This window comes from Calidris pugnax, unplaced genomic scaffold (genome assembly GCF_001431845.1).
Source record: "Calidris pugnax isolate Ruff unplaced genomic scaffold, ASM143184v1 scaffold362, whole genome shotgun sequence".
Lineage (NCBI taxonomy): Eukaryota > Metazoa > Chordata > Aves > Charadriiformes > Scolopacidae > Calidris > Calidris pugnax.
Genome location: NW_015091135.1, coordinates 113,265 through 130,960, shown reverse-complemented (window position 1 = coordinate 130,960; position 17,696 = coordinate 113,265). Strand labels below are relative to the sequence as shown.

The window sequence follows — 17,696 nt, the reverse complement described above, 5'->3', positions numbered from 1 at the left end:
GTCAATAATTAGCCAGGAAACCATGAAAGGAGAAGAGATTTGGACCTGCTTTGGCAGGGGGGTTGGACTAGATGATCTCCAGAGATGCCTTCCAACCCCATAGCATTCTGTGATTAACAAAGTGAACAAACAGTAAATGAAGACTTCCTGCTACTTCCCTAATTTCTACAGGGGTCTAATTACTCTCCATATTTGATAGTTTAGATCACAGATGGCCAAAAGTAGTCAGCACAATGGAATTACCAGCCAGCAGTGGTGGGACAGCCAAGATTTTTAAAAGGGTCAAATAATTAGAGCTGAAAGTTTCCAGAGAGTGGGAAAAATTTAAATACAGACCTCCAAGGTGTCTCCAGTTAGTCAAATCACAAACCAAGCCATCCCAAATCACTAATCCCCTTTGAACAATCTTAACTGTGGTGTATAAAGAGCCAGTTAAACAGCACCCATGTGACAGAAGGGAGCTCAGCTCTTTGGAAAGGGATGAGAGTCTCTGCTACTCCTCCTTGAGGCCACTACAAATGGTGCTTTGCACACCAGAAAGAACTTCCAGCTACCAATGTTTGTGAAGGATGAAATCCAATGTGTTGTCAGACAGTGACTCACACAGGCAATGGGATGGCCAATGCCACAGATCGACTGAGAGCAACTACAAATTCATGATCTATTCTCTCATATATATTGAATTTTTGGTGTAGTGAGAAGAAAGAAACGACCAAAATAGTGTCTACCTTGTTTGTGTCTCTGTCTGCTGAAATCAGCCTGTGCTGGGCACCTCAGCATCTGAAATCAGCCTGTTTTGGTGCACAACAATATGAATCACAAGCAAAACCCGTGTTCACCACTGCCTACAGCTTGAACTTCCAAAACACCAGTGCTGGAAACTGGACTTCGGAAAGATATCAAAATGGAATGGAAGATTTTTTTCCTGGATCCTCCTTCCATGAACTAAACTGGAATAATTACTGACCTGTTTCGCTTCTCCAATGTGAACGTGGTCCTTCTGTTTTTCTTCATACATGTTTCTCAGAACAGAGATGACCAACTCGTTCTCTTTTTGATCATTTCTCGGTCTTAATTTCTTTAATTGAAAAGACCACAAGGCACAGTAATTATACATTTGTATAAGAGTTAACACCCTTAACGTATTTAACTCGGCTAATGGTACCACTCCAGTCCACCAGAGGCCACCAGTGTCCCAGGGAAAGCAGCAACACTCCTCCTAACTTCATACATCTCAGAATTTACACCAAAGTTAAAGGACAACCTGTTAAAGGACAATAAAGACTTTAAAAAGTCTCTTTGCCAATTTCCTTTGGACGTAAAGAGAACAACAACACTGTAGTCCTGAGTCTGTAACACCAAGGAAGCACCTTCTCGCAGGGACAATGTACAACCCTTCTCCTAGAAATCCTTCTTGTTGGACATTCCATTTTGGGGAAAAAAGCATGGGGATTTTAAAAATCAGTGCAGAAGGTGAACAGATTTGTCTCTGCTGCATTCTACTTAGATCTGAATAAGATCTAAATACATCTCTAGGAGAAACAATTTTTTTAAAGCAACTTATTATAGCACTTAATCCCAGAAACCAAACTTGTGAAAAGCATATGATTCTTTCAGCCTATTGATGTAATGCAGAAGATACAGTATGAATTAGCTAATGCCAGGGTAGTGCATATTAATAAAAATATCTTTAGACAGACTAAAATCTAAAAATGCAAATCATGGTTACAACATCTGCAGCTGTAAGAATGCAACAATGAAAATTTCAGGCAGTCCAACTCAAAAAAACAGCTGAAAAAGGCAGGAGAGATGTACCCTTGGTTTTCCCAAATTAATAGTTTACTCTCACCAGACTCTCACCAGAAGCAATTAAGAGTTTCCCGTTATTACTAGAAGTTTTAGACTGTCAAAATGGGTGCAGAACACTAAAATCCAACAGTGCCAGCCAGCTGTTCTATACTGAGAAATTACTTAGCTCACGGAACCGCTCCCACAGAATAACTTCCAAATTTGGATGATAAAGGGCCACATGGAAACACACAAAGAGACCGAAATGACTCAATAGAGGAAGGAAACAGTATTTTTAACAAAGTCTGAAATTTCCTAATCTTCAATAGGGCGCCAGGCCCAATGACATTTCCTGCAATATTCAGTCTTAAACTGAGCTGTGCTTTCCTCTCTGCTAAGAGGGATTTCAGACAGAAGAAAGAAAGTTAAACATTTTTTTAGTTAAGTTTGACAAGTATTAAGATCTAGGATAAGTTTTAGGCAGGAAATTTTCTGATCTGGGAACGGTAAAGTAATTTGTTTTGGTCAAAATAACAGTTGAATGTTCTCACAGTACAAGTTCCTGCCTTCACCCACAAAACAAGTGTGCAGTTTTACACAATGAGAAGTCAATATTTTCATGAAAAACAAGTTGTATTAAGGGAAGAAAAATGAGTAAAATAAACCCTTTTCACCAAAATACAAGTTTTTAACAGCTCCGGAAAAATAATAATAATATTGAAATTAAAGCACAAGGTGATTAACAGTCTCTTAAATCAAGGAAATGAATAATTCACCAAAAAAAAAGGAAAGAACTTTGGTGCTTCACACAGATGTGAGCAAAACCCATCATTTGCTTTAACATCTTGCAGGAAACAAAGAGCTTACCTTAACCTCTTCAAAAACAGAGGCCTGCTCCTGGTTATTTAGTGTCGTCAGATGCTTTTGTAGCTCTATTTTAGTCTTAGAAGGGTGTAACCCTACCAAGAGGAACAAAAAAAGAACAAACCACAGGATCAGATTTGTCAGAATTCATCAGTCACATAAATATGCACATAATTTAAGGCAAAGCTCGTCGGTTATTTGAGCTGACCCCTTGGCACTGATTTCATAACAGGGCATTAGAAGGAACTTCTAGGGTAATTTAAAGCTACTGCTGAACTCAATGTCTTTAAAACAAGGGGCACGAACTCTGCAAGAAGGAGATTTACTGGGCACAGCCCAGGATTATACTCTCAGCTGAAGAATCCATTATCACACAAGATAAAATAAACCCCGATTTGGGGGTTATTTGCAGTTATTTGGGGTTAAATGCAGTATTTCTTGTGGCATAAACATCATTTCCATTGCTTTTCTCCAACGTTTATGCCTTGGCCTCTTCTGAAAAAAGAGTATATTTATCACATGTCACTGAAGTTCTTGCTTTGCCCGTTGCTGAAAACATTTACGGACAATCTAAAGCACACAACCCTCTCATTCAGATTATTTTTTTCTGCCCTCATCCTGGATTAAACTCCTTTCTGTGGAAAAAACAGCAAACCATCAACAGCAGTTTGTACAACAGTTTCAACTGTTAGAGCAGTTTCTGACTGTGGCATTCTCCCTCAGAAGCAGATGCTACGATTAACCAGATGGCACAATTAAAGGCATTAAGAATCATTTGCCTTGAAGAAATTTCTCAAAAATCACAGTTAGCTGAAGCGCAAAACAGAGTGAAAAGTAGTTTTGGAAGTTCTCCAGTTTCATCAAATTAATACTAGACAGGTTTTAGTGCAGTGAGCTATGGCCACGTGACCTGACAAGCAGCTGCTGCCCTTTATTCACCCCAGACTTTGCTTAAATGAACAAAACCTAACTATGAAATTTGCTGAAATGCAATAAAAGGTGTTTTTTTTCCATCTGAAACTTGTTTTCTGGGCAAGAACTACAATTTTAACTGCTGCATTTTCATGAAGGAGCATGGATTGACACCACAAACGTGCATATTCAATCTCACTGTTGGGTTCATGCTTACTGGTGGTATCACGCTGGTACTTCAGGATTCAGTAGGAGAGCAGGTCACAGCTATCACAGCATAGGTTCTCGAGAAGTTGCTTATCTAATGTCCTCTGCATTTATAGGGCCAACAGAGCCAAGCTAGTGGCAATGCAGTGGTATTTAGAGCCTTAATTAGTTTTCAAAACTAGTAATTTTTCACTCTCATCAAGCTAGTGGCAATGCAGTGGTATTTAGAGTCTTAATTAGTTTTCAAAACTAATAATTTTTCATTCTCATTGGAGGGGGCTTGGAGCAACCTGGGCTGGTGGGAGGTGTCCCTGCCCAGCACGGGGTTGGAACTCAATGATCTTTAAGGTCCCTTCCAACCCAAACCATTCAATGATTCTACAATTCTGTAACTTTACATTTCAGTCCCCTAAAGAAAAAGACAGGGTTTCAACCCTCCATACCGAGTCCCAAGCTCTTTTTAAGTATTCCATTCCCTTAGAGCTTCACATGTAAATAAAACTGTTAGAAAAACTATTCAAGCAGGAAGTCCTTAAGTATTCCATTCCCTTAGAGCTTCACATATAAATAAAATTGTTAGAAAAACTATTCAAGCAGAAGTCTTTTAAAGCTCACCTTCTATCTTTTCACAGAGTTTATGCAAGCTTTGCATAGGACACCCTTCACAGAGCTGGGGCTGGGCCTTGGAAGTTTGTTGCACAGCGGCTACGGTGAAGGCCTGTTTCAACGTCATCATGATTTCATCCACCTGCAAAGAATAGAGGGCAGAAGAACAAATGTCACTCCTCCACTGAATTTCTGTTTTCCTTAATGGACATGCAACAGGCTTTTAGAATGATCTGGCCATTTGTCTGGGAATGCAGTTATTACTAAAGCTCTGAGGAGTTCTGGTGGACAACAGGATGCCCACAAGCCAGCAATGTGCCCTTGTGGCCAAGAAGGCCAAGGGCATCCTGGGGGGCATCAGGAAGACCATGGCCAGCAAGTGGAGGGAGGTCATCCTGCCCCTTGGCTCTGCCCTGGGGAGGCCCCAGCTGGAGCACTGGGACCAGTTCTGGGCTCCCCAGTTCCAGAAGGACAGGGAACTGCTGGAGAGGGGACAGCAGAGGCTACAAAGATGATGAGGGGCCTGGAGCATCTCTCTGCTGAGGAAAGGCTGAGGGACTTGGGTCTTTTGAGTCTGGAGAAGAGAAGGCTGAGGGGGGATCTGATCAACACCTATAAATCCTTCAAGGGTGGGTGTCAGGAGGATGGGGCCAGGCTTTTCTCAGTGGTGCCCAGGGACAGGACAAGAGGGAACGGGCACAAACTGGAACATGGGAAGTTCCATCTCAATGTGAGGAGGAACTTGTTTGGTGTGAGGGTGGCAGAGCCCTGGCAGAGGCTGCCCAGAGTGGTGGTGGAGTCTCCTTCTCTGGAGACATTCCAAACTTGAGCAGAGCAGGATTTGAGGACTTTCAGCAAAATACAGAGCATGGAGCAATGGAAAACTTTGATTTATATTCTACTAGGCTCTTGTTTTCTTTCACTTACCAGCGCTTCATCCGTGCACTGAAAGACGTAGCAAACGAAGTGAAAGCCTCCGTTTTCTGAAGACTCTCTGCAGATGAACCCAAAGTGATCCACGTGTCTGATTCCCTACACAAAACCAACAGCCATGAAGCAGTCAGATTTATCTTCAATGTTTTATACCTGTATTTTTTCCAGTAACAAAAGCCCAAAAGGCTCAAGAGCATTAGAGATAAGTCACGTAACTCTGTTCTGCTACATTGAAGTCATCCAGCCATTAAAAATCTATTTGTTAGAGAACCTATTGCTTCATGAATCTTTTAAATTTCACTTAAGTCATCCGTTGTTTGTTGGGGTTTGGGGTTTTTGATGGGTTTTTTATTATTATTTTTTAATGAACAAATAATAATAATTCCATTTGAAAACACAGGGATGAAGAAATACTATTCAAAATATATTTTCCTCCATATTGGAAACAGCAGGTAAAAAGGCTTCTCTTTTGCTTAAGTGGTTGATAATTGCTTTATATTTGTAAAAGCAAATCAAAGCAATAATGAAAAATGGATAAACAATTTTCTTTTTCCATCTAAAAAAAATTACGGCTAGTTAAAAAATGAAAATTGTTAAATATATTACTTAAATGTCACTCATGGAAGCATTTATTTCTCCTAAAAGGCATGCAAATTCAGGCGCAATCTACTTGCAGCAGCAGATGAACAGTACAGCCTGGTAAATTTCTGAAAAGACTTTCTAATGAGTAGATTTAGGTGATCCCAGTGGTAAAAAGAAACCAACCCAGTGGTAGAACCTATAGATAAAAACTCGTTTACACCCAGCACCATTTTACTACCTTCCAGCTGTCCTGGCACAATAATATTACAGTCAGGTAAAGAGAGGCAATAAATTGCATCAAAAATCGTAATAATGAATCACAGTAAGTCAGAAATTTCAGTGAGATTTAAACAATCTGAACATGCCAAGCAGGACTTTTTTGTGTGTGGTTTTTTTTCTTTTCCTTGTTACTACAGCAAGAATCTCTGAATATTCTCTTTTTTATCATTAAGAAAACATTAAAAAAAGCATTTAAAAAGCATAAAAAGTGAATACTTCTATAAACCAGAATGGCCCAGTGTCCCCAGAAGAACATGCTATAGCATCAGACACCCTTAAGCAATCCAAACAATGTCATCTTATCATTTGAAATAAAACTTTGAAATAAAAGGCTCTGGGCTGTTTCATATCAGCTAATTCAGATACTGCCCCATGACCACGGAATTCTTTCTGCCCTGATGGCTTGGGCATTCAGGAAATTAAGGACTGATTCTGATCTCCCTTGAAATTTAACTCTAGTGCCTTCAAGAAAAGATTAATTATTAAAGATCTTGTATGCAAACTACTTCTGTTTACTCTGAAATGTTCAGAATAGGCACCTGTATGTTGAGTGCTCAAAGTGATCCTCATCAAGAAGTCACTTATGAAAAGCATATTTTGAAAGTTATATTCATATTTATGAATATTATAAACTGTCCTCATCAAATTAACAAAGTAATTTAGGGAAAAAAATAGCAAACAAAGCTAGAAGCAAATAACAGCAAATCATATTCCCTGCATTTAAAAATGAGTAAATAAACCTATTGAAACAACAACAAAAAAGCCCAATATTTGTGCAATATTATTCAGCCCAGAGCCAGTGATGCTATACATGATGATGGTATACAAGGTCTTACTCCTCCCCAAGCCCCCCAGTACAAACAAGCATTGCACTGGTTTAAATTCCAAGTGACTTTTTAGTTAAACTAGCAGGAACGTCCATTCCTCAAGAAATGTAAGGTTATTTATATAATTACAGCTCAGTTTAATTTCTCAGAGGTTTAAACTAAAATGATCTACTACAGGTTTTAAAGGAATTAAGTGTTCTCTGAGGATTCTATCCCAGTTTAATGAATGAAAATAAATTACTCCATTAATTTAAACTGAATCAAATCTGGTCCAGAGACAAACTTAAATACACATAATGCCCGACGGGACAGCCAACAGCTCGGGAAAGACAAATCCCTGTAGCACAACACTGGTTAATTAATGAAACATTCAACGAAGGCAAGTGTAGGATCATGCACCTCAGGAGGAATAACCCCCCACACCAGTATGGGTTGGGGGTGACCTGCTGGAGAGCAGCTCTGCAGAGAGAGACCTTGGAGCCCTGGTGGACAACAGGATGCCCAGGAGCCAGCAATGGGCCCTGGTGGCCAAGAAGGCCAAGGGCATCCTGGGGGGCTTCAGGAAGAGTGTGAGCAGCAGGTGGAGGGAGGTCATCCTGCCCCTCTGCTCTGCCCTGGGGAGGCCCCATCTGGAGCACTGGGACCAGTTCTGGGCTCCCCAGTTCCAGAAGGACAGGGAACTGCTGGAGAGGGGACAGCAGAGGCTACAAAGATGATGAGCGGCCTGGAGCATCCCTCTGCTGAGGAAAGGCTGAGAGCCCTGGGGCTATTCAGCCTGGAGAGGAGCATACAATTTACCTAATGACTTATTTTGAGTGGTGATGTCTTCAAAGAGCTGCAGCTTGGACACATGAAGATGTGGCAGTGACGTTGCCCAGGTTCACAGGAGTGTGACTCACTCTCAGCTACAGCAGCGGCTCAGTGGCGTCAGGGCACAATAGTCACCCTCACATGGAGGACATGGGACACGAATGGGTCCTGGCTACAGGAGCTTTCACAGAATCACAGAATGCTATGGGGTTGGAAGGGACCTCTGGAGATCATCTCCTCCAACCCCCTGCCACAGCAGGGTCACCCACAGCAGGTCCCACAGGAACGTGTCCAGGCCGGGTTGGAATGTCTCCAGAGAAGGAGACTCCACCACCTCTCTGGGCAGCCTCTGCCAGGGCTCTGTCACCCTCACACCAAACAAGGTCCTCCTCCTGTTTAGATGGAACTTCTCCTGTTCCAGTTTGTGCCTGTTCCCTCTTGTCCTGTCCCTGGGCACCACTGAGAAAAGCCTGGCCCCATCCTCCTGACACCCACCCTTGAAGGATTTATAGGTGTTGATCAGATCCCCCCTCAGCCTTCTCTTCTCCAGACTAAACAGACCCAAGTCCCTCAGCCTTTCCTCAGCAGAGAGATGCTCCAGGCCCGTCAGCATTTTTGTAGCCTCTGCTGTACCCTCTCCAGCAGTTCCCTGTCCTTCTGGAACTGCGGGGCCCAGAATTGGGCCCAGTCAGTCCCCAACCTGTACTGGTGCATTACTTCATTATCATTTTTTGAAAAACACAGCTCAGAGCATCCCAGATTCGCACAAGTGTGAATCACACCCGCTGAAATCCCAAAGCAGAGCTGAGCAGGATGTTCCTTCTCTTACTATTCACCCACCGCACGCAGAAGTGAGTCTTTGTCTCAGAAATTACAACGCAGAGCATGAGAAAAGAATGAGGCGTTTACAAAATTGCTGATTAACTTGCAACTTGTCAACAGCAATTACTGAAACCGCCGGGGTGAGAATCCGTTTGAAGTGGTGGGAGAGAAGAGCACCTGAGCATTCACAAGCGGGGAATATTTAAACAAAATAAAAAAAAAAAGAAAGAGTACACCACAGTCTTACCTGAGAACAAAAGGATATTTCTTTAAAGCTTTTTTCAATTGCTACTTTTTTTGTGTCAGGACTGATGAGGTAAACTTCAGACTGGCCAATCTAAAAAGAGATAAATGGCAAGATAATAACAAGGAACATTACGCTTTCTTTTGTCTCGTTATAAAAATGTTTTGTGCACATAAATCTCATTATTTTTTTCTATCTGTATTTTTAGACCAATTAGTATATCATTACCAGGGAAAGAGAGAATACTGAAGCAACACTGATGTGGCATTCAGTGCACGTTACTGAACTGAGATTTAGCTTCATGTGTGAGACAAGAGACCGAGAGTAATGTTTAATTAGATGGGAGTAATATTATACCACAAGTAACTGACTTAGCACTGAGAAAACATTCTCATACTCCCTTTCCTTATTTTCTGCAAGCTTGGCACATAGCACGTTCCCAAAAGCCATTTAATTAAATTGTCCTAAAATTTAAATCCAAGCGTGTGCCTGTATTCCACCTCATTATATTTTAGGGATTTACTTATTTAATTAAGACACACATAGCAATTAATTTCAAGACTTTAATTCAAACCATAAAAATGAGTGTACTGGAAAGTATTTTCTAATTTTATTTAATCTGTAGGTCATTTGTACAGCCCTGACCCAAAAGCTGCTGCTAACTTCTGAGAGGCAAAGGGCATTTTAAAGGTGAAACTATTGTTTTCAATTTTTCAGCTTCTGGCCATGTCTTTGCAACATTTTAACAGCTAGAAATTTAAATTCTTCAAAGTTTCTAGCATATCAGAAAGTCTACTAAGGACACGTCTCTCATCAGATTTTAGAGAAGATGGGTGGAATCTGGATCCATTAATGACTTGGTGCCAGGGCAACAGGGACCATCAGAAGCCAACCGAACCAGGGAAGAAAACCCAAACAATACACCTCTCTCCTCCCCACAAAATACAGTCAGGAGAAAAGCCTAAAAATAAACATAATTTTTAAGAAAAAACTACAAACCACCCCAAATCCTAAAAAATTAGCTTGGAGAGCAGTTCTTCAGGAAGAGATGCCAAAATTGGGCCTGTCTGAATGAAAACCAGCACTAACCCAGGTCCCTCAACACCATGTCTGCCTGGCTTTTAAATACCTCCAGGATGGTGACCACCACCAGGTTCAGACAGCTGGGGAGACCTTCTCGCTCCCTACAACTCCCTGAAAGGAGGGTGTAGCCAGGGGGGGTCGGTCTCTTCTCCCAAGGAACAGGCCATGGCCTCTTCCAAGAGGAAATGGCCTCAAGTTGCACCAGGGGAGGTTTAGGATGGATATTAGCAAAAATTTCTCCACTGAAAGGGTTACCAAGCTCTGGACCAGGCTGCCCAGGGCAGTGGTGGAGTCCCCATCCCTGGAGGGATTTAAAAGCCGGGCAGACGTGGAGCTGAGGGACATGGGTTAGTGATGGGTTTTGTCAGGGTTGGTTGATGGTTGGACTCAATAATCTGAAAGGTCCCTTCCAACCTGGACAATTCTGTGATTTTATGAATTGAGGAAGTTGAGGAGAGTCAGCAGATGATTCACATGAATGTTTGTCACACTTCATAAACCAACCACCCTCTGCTACGGTCCTGTGGGAAATCCAAGTAAGTCTACTGGCCCCCAGTCATGGTTCTGTCCTGCTCTAGTTACAGGTAACTCATCCACCTGGAAAGTTATTCCTGCTGTTACTAGTTAGTGTAATTGTATGGAACGTTTTACAATTGTATAAATACCTACTACCTTGCTGCACCTTTCTAAAAGCTGTCTTTAGAAGCCCAACTTCTCAGGTAGTGCCATTTTAAACTACTTAATATAAGCTTATTTTGAGTACATAAAACAATTTACACTGACTGGTAATGCTTTCTAAAGAAACAGGCGAGTTTAAATGAAACTCTGGTAATTGCAATTAAGTTATTAAAGAGGTAACTGCCATCTTTTAGAACACGTGCTTTGGTGTTTGCCAGTCCAAACTCCACGATGTGAGAACAGCCACCGAGAGCTGCAAATCTTGCTTTACCGTAAACAACATCGTCCGGTTTTCTGCAATGTCCGTCGGCTGCACAACGCTGTGTCCATAGAGGAGTTGACCTTTGAGGTTGAGGGAAATCGCATCCTCTTCAAAGGACCTGATAAAGCTGTTACTCCTATGGCTTCCCTCCTGCAAATCCTTCTTAAAAGCAAAGGAACGAAGCCCGGGTTGAGAAAAAGATTTCCTCATCGGCCTTTTCTCCTCTTCTTCGCCGACCAAGGGTTGGAAGACGGACCGAAACTTGGTGCTGAAAGAGAAGCCTCCAAAGTTATTGGCAGTTTCATGTTGTTGGGATGAGGAGTTGCAATCCGATTGTTTTGTACAACTGGCACGATTGAACTTCTCAATGCATTCATCGATGAGTGCTGGGGGGGCGTTTTTATGCGCCACCGTCACCCGGCCGCAGAACAGCACCTCGAACTTTTTGGCAAAAGGGTCTTCAACGTCTGAGAGGTTGTTCTGAAACTCTTCTTGACGAGCAATTTTTCCAGCTTGTCGAATTGAGCTTATAATCTCAGGCACCTACAGGAGGGGAGGGGGGGGAAATACACAACATTAGCATCTAGTGCTTTATTACAAAGACACAAGGCACTTAATTTTCTAGCTATTTTTCTGGAATGGCTCCTCAGAGGTCCCTTCCAACCATGAAGATTCTGTTTTGATTTTTGAAAGACCACCTGAAGTGATCTTGTCCAACAGACATGTTATAAAAGTTAAATGCTGATGAGATGAACTGCTCGTTTCTGTCCCGGCCAGGAGTTCACCAGCACCAACGCTTTGTCAGAAGAGCATCCTCTCTTGAAACACCCTACGTTTGCAGTAAAACTTCTGCACGTGAAGGAATCAGTTTAAAATGACAAATTCAAACTCAAAAGGAAAGGTAAAAATACTTCAGAAAGAGTAAGAGAAGCCACAGACTAATTAATTGGGAAAGTTTTTTAATCTCAGTTATTTTTCACTCCCACCTCTTACCCAAGCATTCATGCCATGTACATTAATGAGTCCCTTGAAAATTTGCTCTCACCTTCATAACAGCACGTTACATTGTTAGGGCAGTTCAGTGTTTGACATTTGGGATTGGGCTTCTTTTAACTGTAAATTACTGTGTTTTTTAAAGAAACATATTCATTATTTTAGATATTCATTTTTTTATTCTACTATCCTACTTGACACTCTCAAATGTGTCTGCATCCTGTGTCAGCAGTGTGGCCAGCAGGGCGATGGGGGGGGTTCTGCCCCTCTGCTCTGGGGAGACACCCCCCCAGGGCTGCCTCCAGCTCTGGGGCCACCAACAGCAGAAGGACACGGACCTGTTGAAGCAGGGCTGGAGGAGGCCATGGAGATGCTGGGAGGGCTGGAGCCCCTCTGCTGGGAGGACAGGCTGAGAGAGTTGGGGGGTTCAGCCTGGAGAAGAGAAGGCTCCGGGGAGACCTTGGAGCCCCTTCCAGTCCCTCAAGGGGCTCCAGGAGAGATGGGGAGGGACTCTGGATGAGGGAGGGGAGCGATGAGAGCTTATGGTCTTAAACTGACAGAGGGGAGATGGAGCTGAGATGTGGGGAAGAACTTGTTTGGTGTGAGGGTGGTGAGAGCCTGGCCCAGGTTGGCCCGAGAAGCTGTGGCTGCCCCATCCCTGGAGGGGTTGAAGGGCAGGTTGGAGGGGGCTTGGAGCAACCTGGGCTGGTGGGAGGTGTCCCTGCCCAGGTCAGGGGATGGCACTGGATTTTCTCTAAGGTCCCTTCCAACCCAAACCATTCCATGATTCTAGGATTCTCTGAAATAATATTACTTCCACACCTGCGTAACAGTCTGTGACAGCCCACCGATGTTGTAAGTATAAAGAAAACCCAATCTGCCATCTGATTTATTTGAATTAATAGAAAATGGTCACGATTTCTGCTATGGTTACAAGGTGGGAACATGCAGGATTTATCTGGTAAGATGCTGCAATACCCCATTATTTTGATTTTCCAGGAGAGTGTGGTTCTTCTGCAGCAAGCGCTGCTGCCATACCAAAAAATGCAGGGCCACCACCCAGGATTACAACAGATAATTCTGTCAATTTTTTAACTCCCCCCAAATTACTTGGAGAAAAACAAAAAAATCCATGCTCAGTTTCCTCTGCCAGTTTCCTGACAAAATAAATTTCCTCTGTCAAGCATCAGTTGGAACTTGCTTACTTGAAAGTACAGAAGGAACAAACAGGAGCCCAGAAGAAACATCTCCCCCTATAAGAAAAGGCAACTCTAAACCTAAAAAATGCTTTGGAGACACGACCTTTTTCTTTTTCAGACATTCCTATGGTTATCTAATGGCTAAACATAAGGCAAAAATGCACTTAAACCAATGCAGGAAACAGCAAAGGTCTCAGAGGTAAAAAAAAAGGCTGAACAGAGAAAAATATTTCTCTGTTCTAGGTGCTCAGTAGGATTCTATTTATAGACAAGAAAGCACAGATTTATAGATAAGGATGGATAGATGTATGTGCACACACATATACAGCTAGTGGATTTAAGATAGTAAGTACCAGACTACAAAATAAATAACTAAGATGAGTCAGGAAGCATTACTTCACCCTTGAGCGTGAGCCGTGAGTCATGGGCACAGACAATGGGGCAGAAAAATCAGGGTCACGACTTCAGGAGCCTGTTCTTGGCATCATCATGGACCACGTGGAAATCCTTGGGCTGGGGCAGCCTCCTGCCTGACTTTTTCATCACATACAAGAATAATTTAAAGGTAAAACAAATCACCTCAAATGATACGTATTTGCTCCACAGTGAGCTCAAGGTTCACAGTTTTATTTACCTAACAGTCCTTCAAAGAACCAATTTTTAGTCACGTAAGGTATCAGGATGTGCCTTTGTGGCCAAGAAGGCCAAGGGCATCCTGGGGGGCATCAGGAAGACCATGGCCAGCAGGTGGAGGGAGGTCATCCTGCCCCTCTGCTCTGTCCTGGGGAGGCCCCATCTGGAGCACTGGGACCAGTTCTGGGCTCCCCAGTTCCAGAAGGACAGGGAACTGCTGGAGAGGGGACAGCAGAGGCTACAGAGATGATGAGGGGCCTGGAGCATCTCTCTGCTGAGGGGGGATCTGATCAACGCCTATAAATCCTTCAAGGGTGGGTGTCAGGAGGATGGGGCCAGGCTTTTCTCAGTGGTGCCCAGGGACAGGACAAGAGGGAACGGGCACAAACTGGAACATAAGAAGTTCCATCTCAACGTGAGGAGGAACTTGTTTGGTGTGAGGGTGGCAGAGCCCTGGCAGAGGCTGCCCAGAGAGGTGGTGGAGTCTCCTTCTCTGGAGACATTCCAAACCCCCCTGGACATGTTCCTGTGGGACCTGCTGTGGGTGACCCTGCTGTGGCAGGGGGTTGGAGGAGATGATCTCCAGAGGTCACTTCCAACCTAAACCATTCTGGGATTCTGTGTGACGACAGGAAAATATAAAACTTAATTCTACCCGTATTTCAAACTGCAACTTTTTTAGCATTTTCTAATAAACACATATTTGTGTGGACTCACCAGGCCCAGGGAACTTTATTACACAGAGACCTGCAATGCTCAACTAAAGCCCAGACACCACATTTGGCATTGGTCACAGGTTACTGGATTTGGGTTCTTTGATGTTTTTTGTCATCAAATCAAACTGCAACTTTTTTAGCATTTTCTAATATACACATTTTCCTCTTGGTGGAGTGTCTGGACTCACCAGGCACAGGGAACTTTATTACCCAGAGACCTGCAATGCTCAGCTAAAGCCCAGACACCGCATTTGGCATTGGTCACAGGTTACTGGATCTGAGTTCTTTGATCCTTTTCGTCATCAAACACCATGGAAATCTCAAAATTGCTCTTCAGCAGTGGCTGGCCTTCAGGTACGTCAGGAGTTAAAGACACTACATGTCACAGAATGACTTTTGCAATAGGTAATAAACTCCACGTTTGAGGAGACCTCATGGGCCCATTGATGAAAGCCCCAGGGAGTACTTATTTATGTATTTTCACACCAGCTAAGGCTTGAATTACGTCATTTATAAGTAAGAGCTGGCTTCCCTGCCACACTTACTGAAAAACACTGACTCCTCTGTTCCTGCTTATTCTCCTCAAAAAATTCACAGCCTGTTAATGTAGTTTTATTACTTCTGATTAGGCAACGGGTGCAGTGTAGCTGTAGCAGAGGCAGCAAATCTCTGCCTCAGCTTCCTCTGACCCTCATATATGTTAAACATTAATCTATTTTCATTAGTAAAGATAAGATGCCATGACAAATAGGGAATAAAAATCCAAAAATGCATATTTCCCTGGAACTGGTCTTGGCCTGATCAAGATTTGTGCTCTTTTCCTGTATCATTCCAGGCCTTTTATACAAGTATCTAGAGATGAAGAATCCACACAGACCTGTGTGACCTCTGAGCCTGGGTCCCTCAGAAAACAGACCTGGATGCTCAGTACATAAAGAAAAAAAATAATCTGTGAAATGTAAATAAATATATAAATATACTATAATTATTTCAAATTATTAACATAAGCAGTGTAGGCTTTATCCTGGCACACGTTTCTTAACCCTAGCTGGAATTTTTCCCATTCAGCAGCATGCCACTGGGCAAACAGCAACCACATCTCTTGTGAACCTCCAGCAATTAATTAAGATGTAAAAGAGATCAGGTTTGATGGCTCTTCAATTTGTATCAAAAAGCAGCAGGGCTCAAGTTGCCGCTGAATTAAGTTGATGTTGCTTGGAGGTGTTTTGAAAGGTTGTGGGGTTCTTTCTGAACATTAAAAAAAAAAAAAAAGGACTTTTTTATTGTAAGGGTACCCAACATCTCCTATAGGTGATTGTTTCTACTCATCTAACTTGCTAAGGCAGTGGGGGATCACAGGGTGAATCACAGAGACATGGGGTTGGAAGGGAAGCATGCCAGAAAAGAGAATTTCTGCAGCAGGAAGAGCAACAGCCCCCCAAAGATGCTGAAAAGTGAGGGGTGATGGGGCCGAGACTCCAATTTTGCAGGGATGCGTGTAAGAAGATGGTGAACAAGAGCACACTGAAATTCAAAGGATATTCCATGTGGGGCAGAAGACAGTCATCTCATTCAATCCAGTTCTTTTTGACTTGGAGCATGGTGTGTGAGTGTGTAGTGGCCTCCGAGATGACCCTGATGCCATAAGCACCGGGAGCAGAGCTCCACGGAGCCAATTCCTACTCTTAAATTTTACACCTTATCATAAAAAAAAACATAAAGGGTACTAGAGCTCCTGTATTAATTATTGAGTGCTACCTCCAGAAGATTGCAGAGTAAGGCAGAGCGATGCCACGAGTACTTTATGCCACTTCCACGGTATCACATTCCTTTTAGTATTACAAATCTCAGCTCAAGAACCTTCCTCGTGACTCCTAGATGGAAGAGGTCAGACCTTTTGCAGAGTCATTTGAATTGGAGAGCACTGCCTGCAACTCAGAGAGGCACAAAAAGGTTTTCATCCCTTTCTGAAAAAACCAATATTTGCAGAATCTGTTTATAGATTATTGTAAACAAGCTCAGAAATAGAAGGTAATTGTACTCGGTGTTCCAATGAAGTTTGACTGCTCTATTTCGTGGTGGAGGTCCCTACCAAAGAGGGATGCATCATGTTGCTGATACACTTCAAGGTTTTCCTTCACCTGCTCTCAAGATATACCTTACTCGAAGCCCAAAATACAACAAAACCTATCCGCTCTCCATAAACAAACCACCACAGCCCAATTTGCTGCTTACTTTTGGACCCTTCCCCAAGGAAATGTACGATCCAAACCCAAAGAGCAGCTGATGGAATGTCTCCGTGGGCTTTCAGTGCAGCTCTGAAGGCAGTGATGCCTGGCTTCGAAGGCATAGAAACAAAATCTGCTTTTGGGAAGCCCATTAGTGTGCTCTGCTCTATACCTGGAATGCTTATCATATGCTCATTAATTTATTTTTCCCTACCCCTCTCTTCTGTCCTGCACCACAAGCCATTTCTTCTCATCTTTTCCATCTCCTCCATCCAGTACAATCTACTTTTACAAACTTTTAAGCCCCAAATGTGAAATAAAGCAAGTCAAAGGGTATTTCACAAGTGTATGAGCATCTTCACAGTGATATCTTCTCCATCTTTTGTTTCAAAGTTTTCTTTTCACAGATGAAGACACCACCTGCAGACCAGGTTCTACCTACAGGATTCCAGGCTCACATGTTCCAAGGCAACTATCAAAGAAGGAGGCAATAACTGCTGTAAAGTAATAGCTACAAATAACTATGCTCATTCATTAGCAACAAATATTCAATTATTTTTTCTTTTGGGAGGGGGCAAGGTTGATGGTCTGGTGTTGTGTTGGTTTTTTTTTAAACTGAAAGGCAATAAAGGGGTTTAAAACAGGAACTGAATTACTAAGAACATTTTGAGGGAATAAAAGATATTTATCAAACTGGATTCCAGTGGTACAATAGGTGACAGGCACTCCCCCAGTCTCCTTCACTCTCAGGCTTCTTTTATGGTTACCAACACTGGTACAACTGGGCTGCACCCCCAGCAGCATGGCCAGCAGGTCCAGGGAGGTGATTCTACCCCTCCACTCTGCTCTCCTGAGATCCCACCTGGAGCACTGTGTCCAGCTCTGGAGTCCTCAGCATCAGAAGGACATGGACCTGTTGGAGCGGGGTCAGAAGAGGCCACGGAGATGCTGGGAGGGCTGGAGGCCCTCTGCTGGGAGGACAGGCTGAGAGAGTTGGGGAGGTTCAGCCTGGAGAAGAGAAGGCTCCAGG

At 43.0% G+C, this 17,696-nt stretch overlaps 1 protein-coding gene across 4 annotated transcripts in view; it reads right to left on the bottom strand.

Moving 5' to 3' along the window:
* TBC1D1 (TBC1 domain family member 1) overlaps positions 1 to 17,696 on the bottom strand; it is a 60,552-nt gene that overhangs the window by 33,819 nt on the left and 9,037 nt on the right. For all 4 annotated transcript variants that reach the window (XM_014958547.1, XM_014958549.1, XM_014958548.1 and 1 more), the window contains exons 2-7: positions 10,907 to 11,440; positions 8,878 to 8,967; positions 5,305 to 5,409; positions 4,387 to 4,519; positions 2,656 to 2,747; positions 968 to 1,078 (exon numbers count right to left, since the gene is read on the bottom strand). In XM_014958547.1, coding sequence (XP_014814033.1) covers positions 968 to 1,078; positions 2,656 to 2,747; positions 4,387 to 4,519; positions 5,305 to 5,409; positions 8,878 to 8,967; positions 10,907 to 11,440 — 1,065 coding nt within the window. The remainder of the gene's footprint in view (positions 1 to 967; positions 1,079 to 2,655; positions 2,748 to 4,386; positions 4,520 to 5,304; positions 5,410 to 8,877; positions 8,968 to 10,906; positions 11,441 to 17,696) is intronic.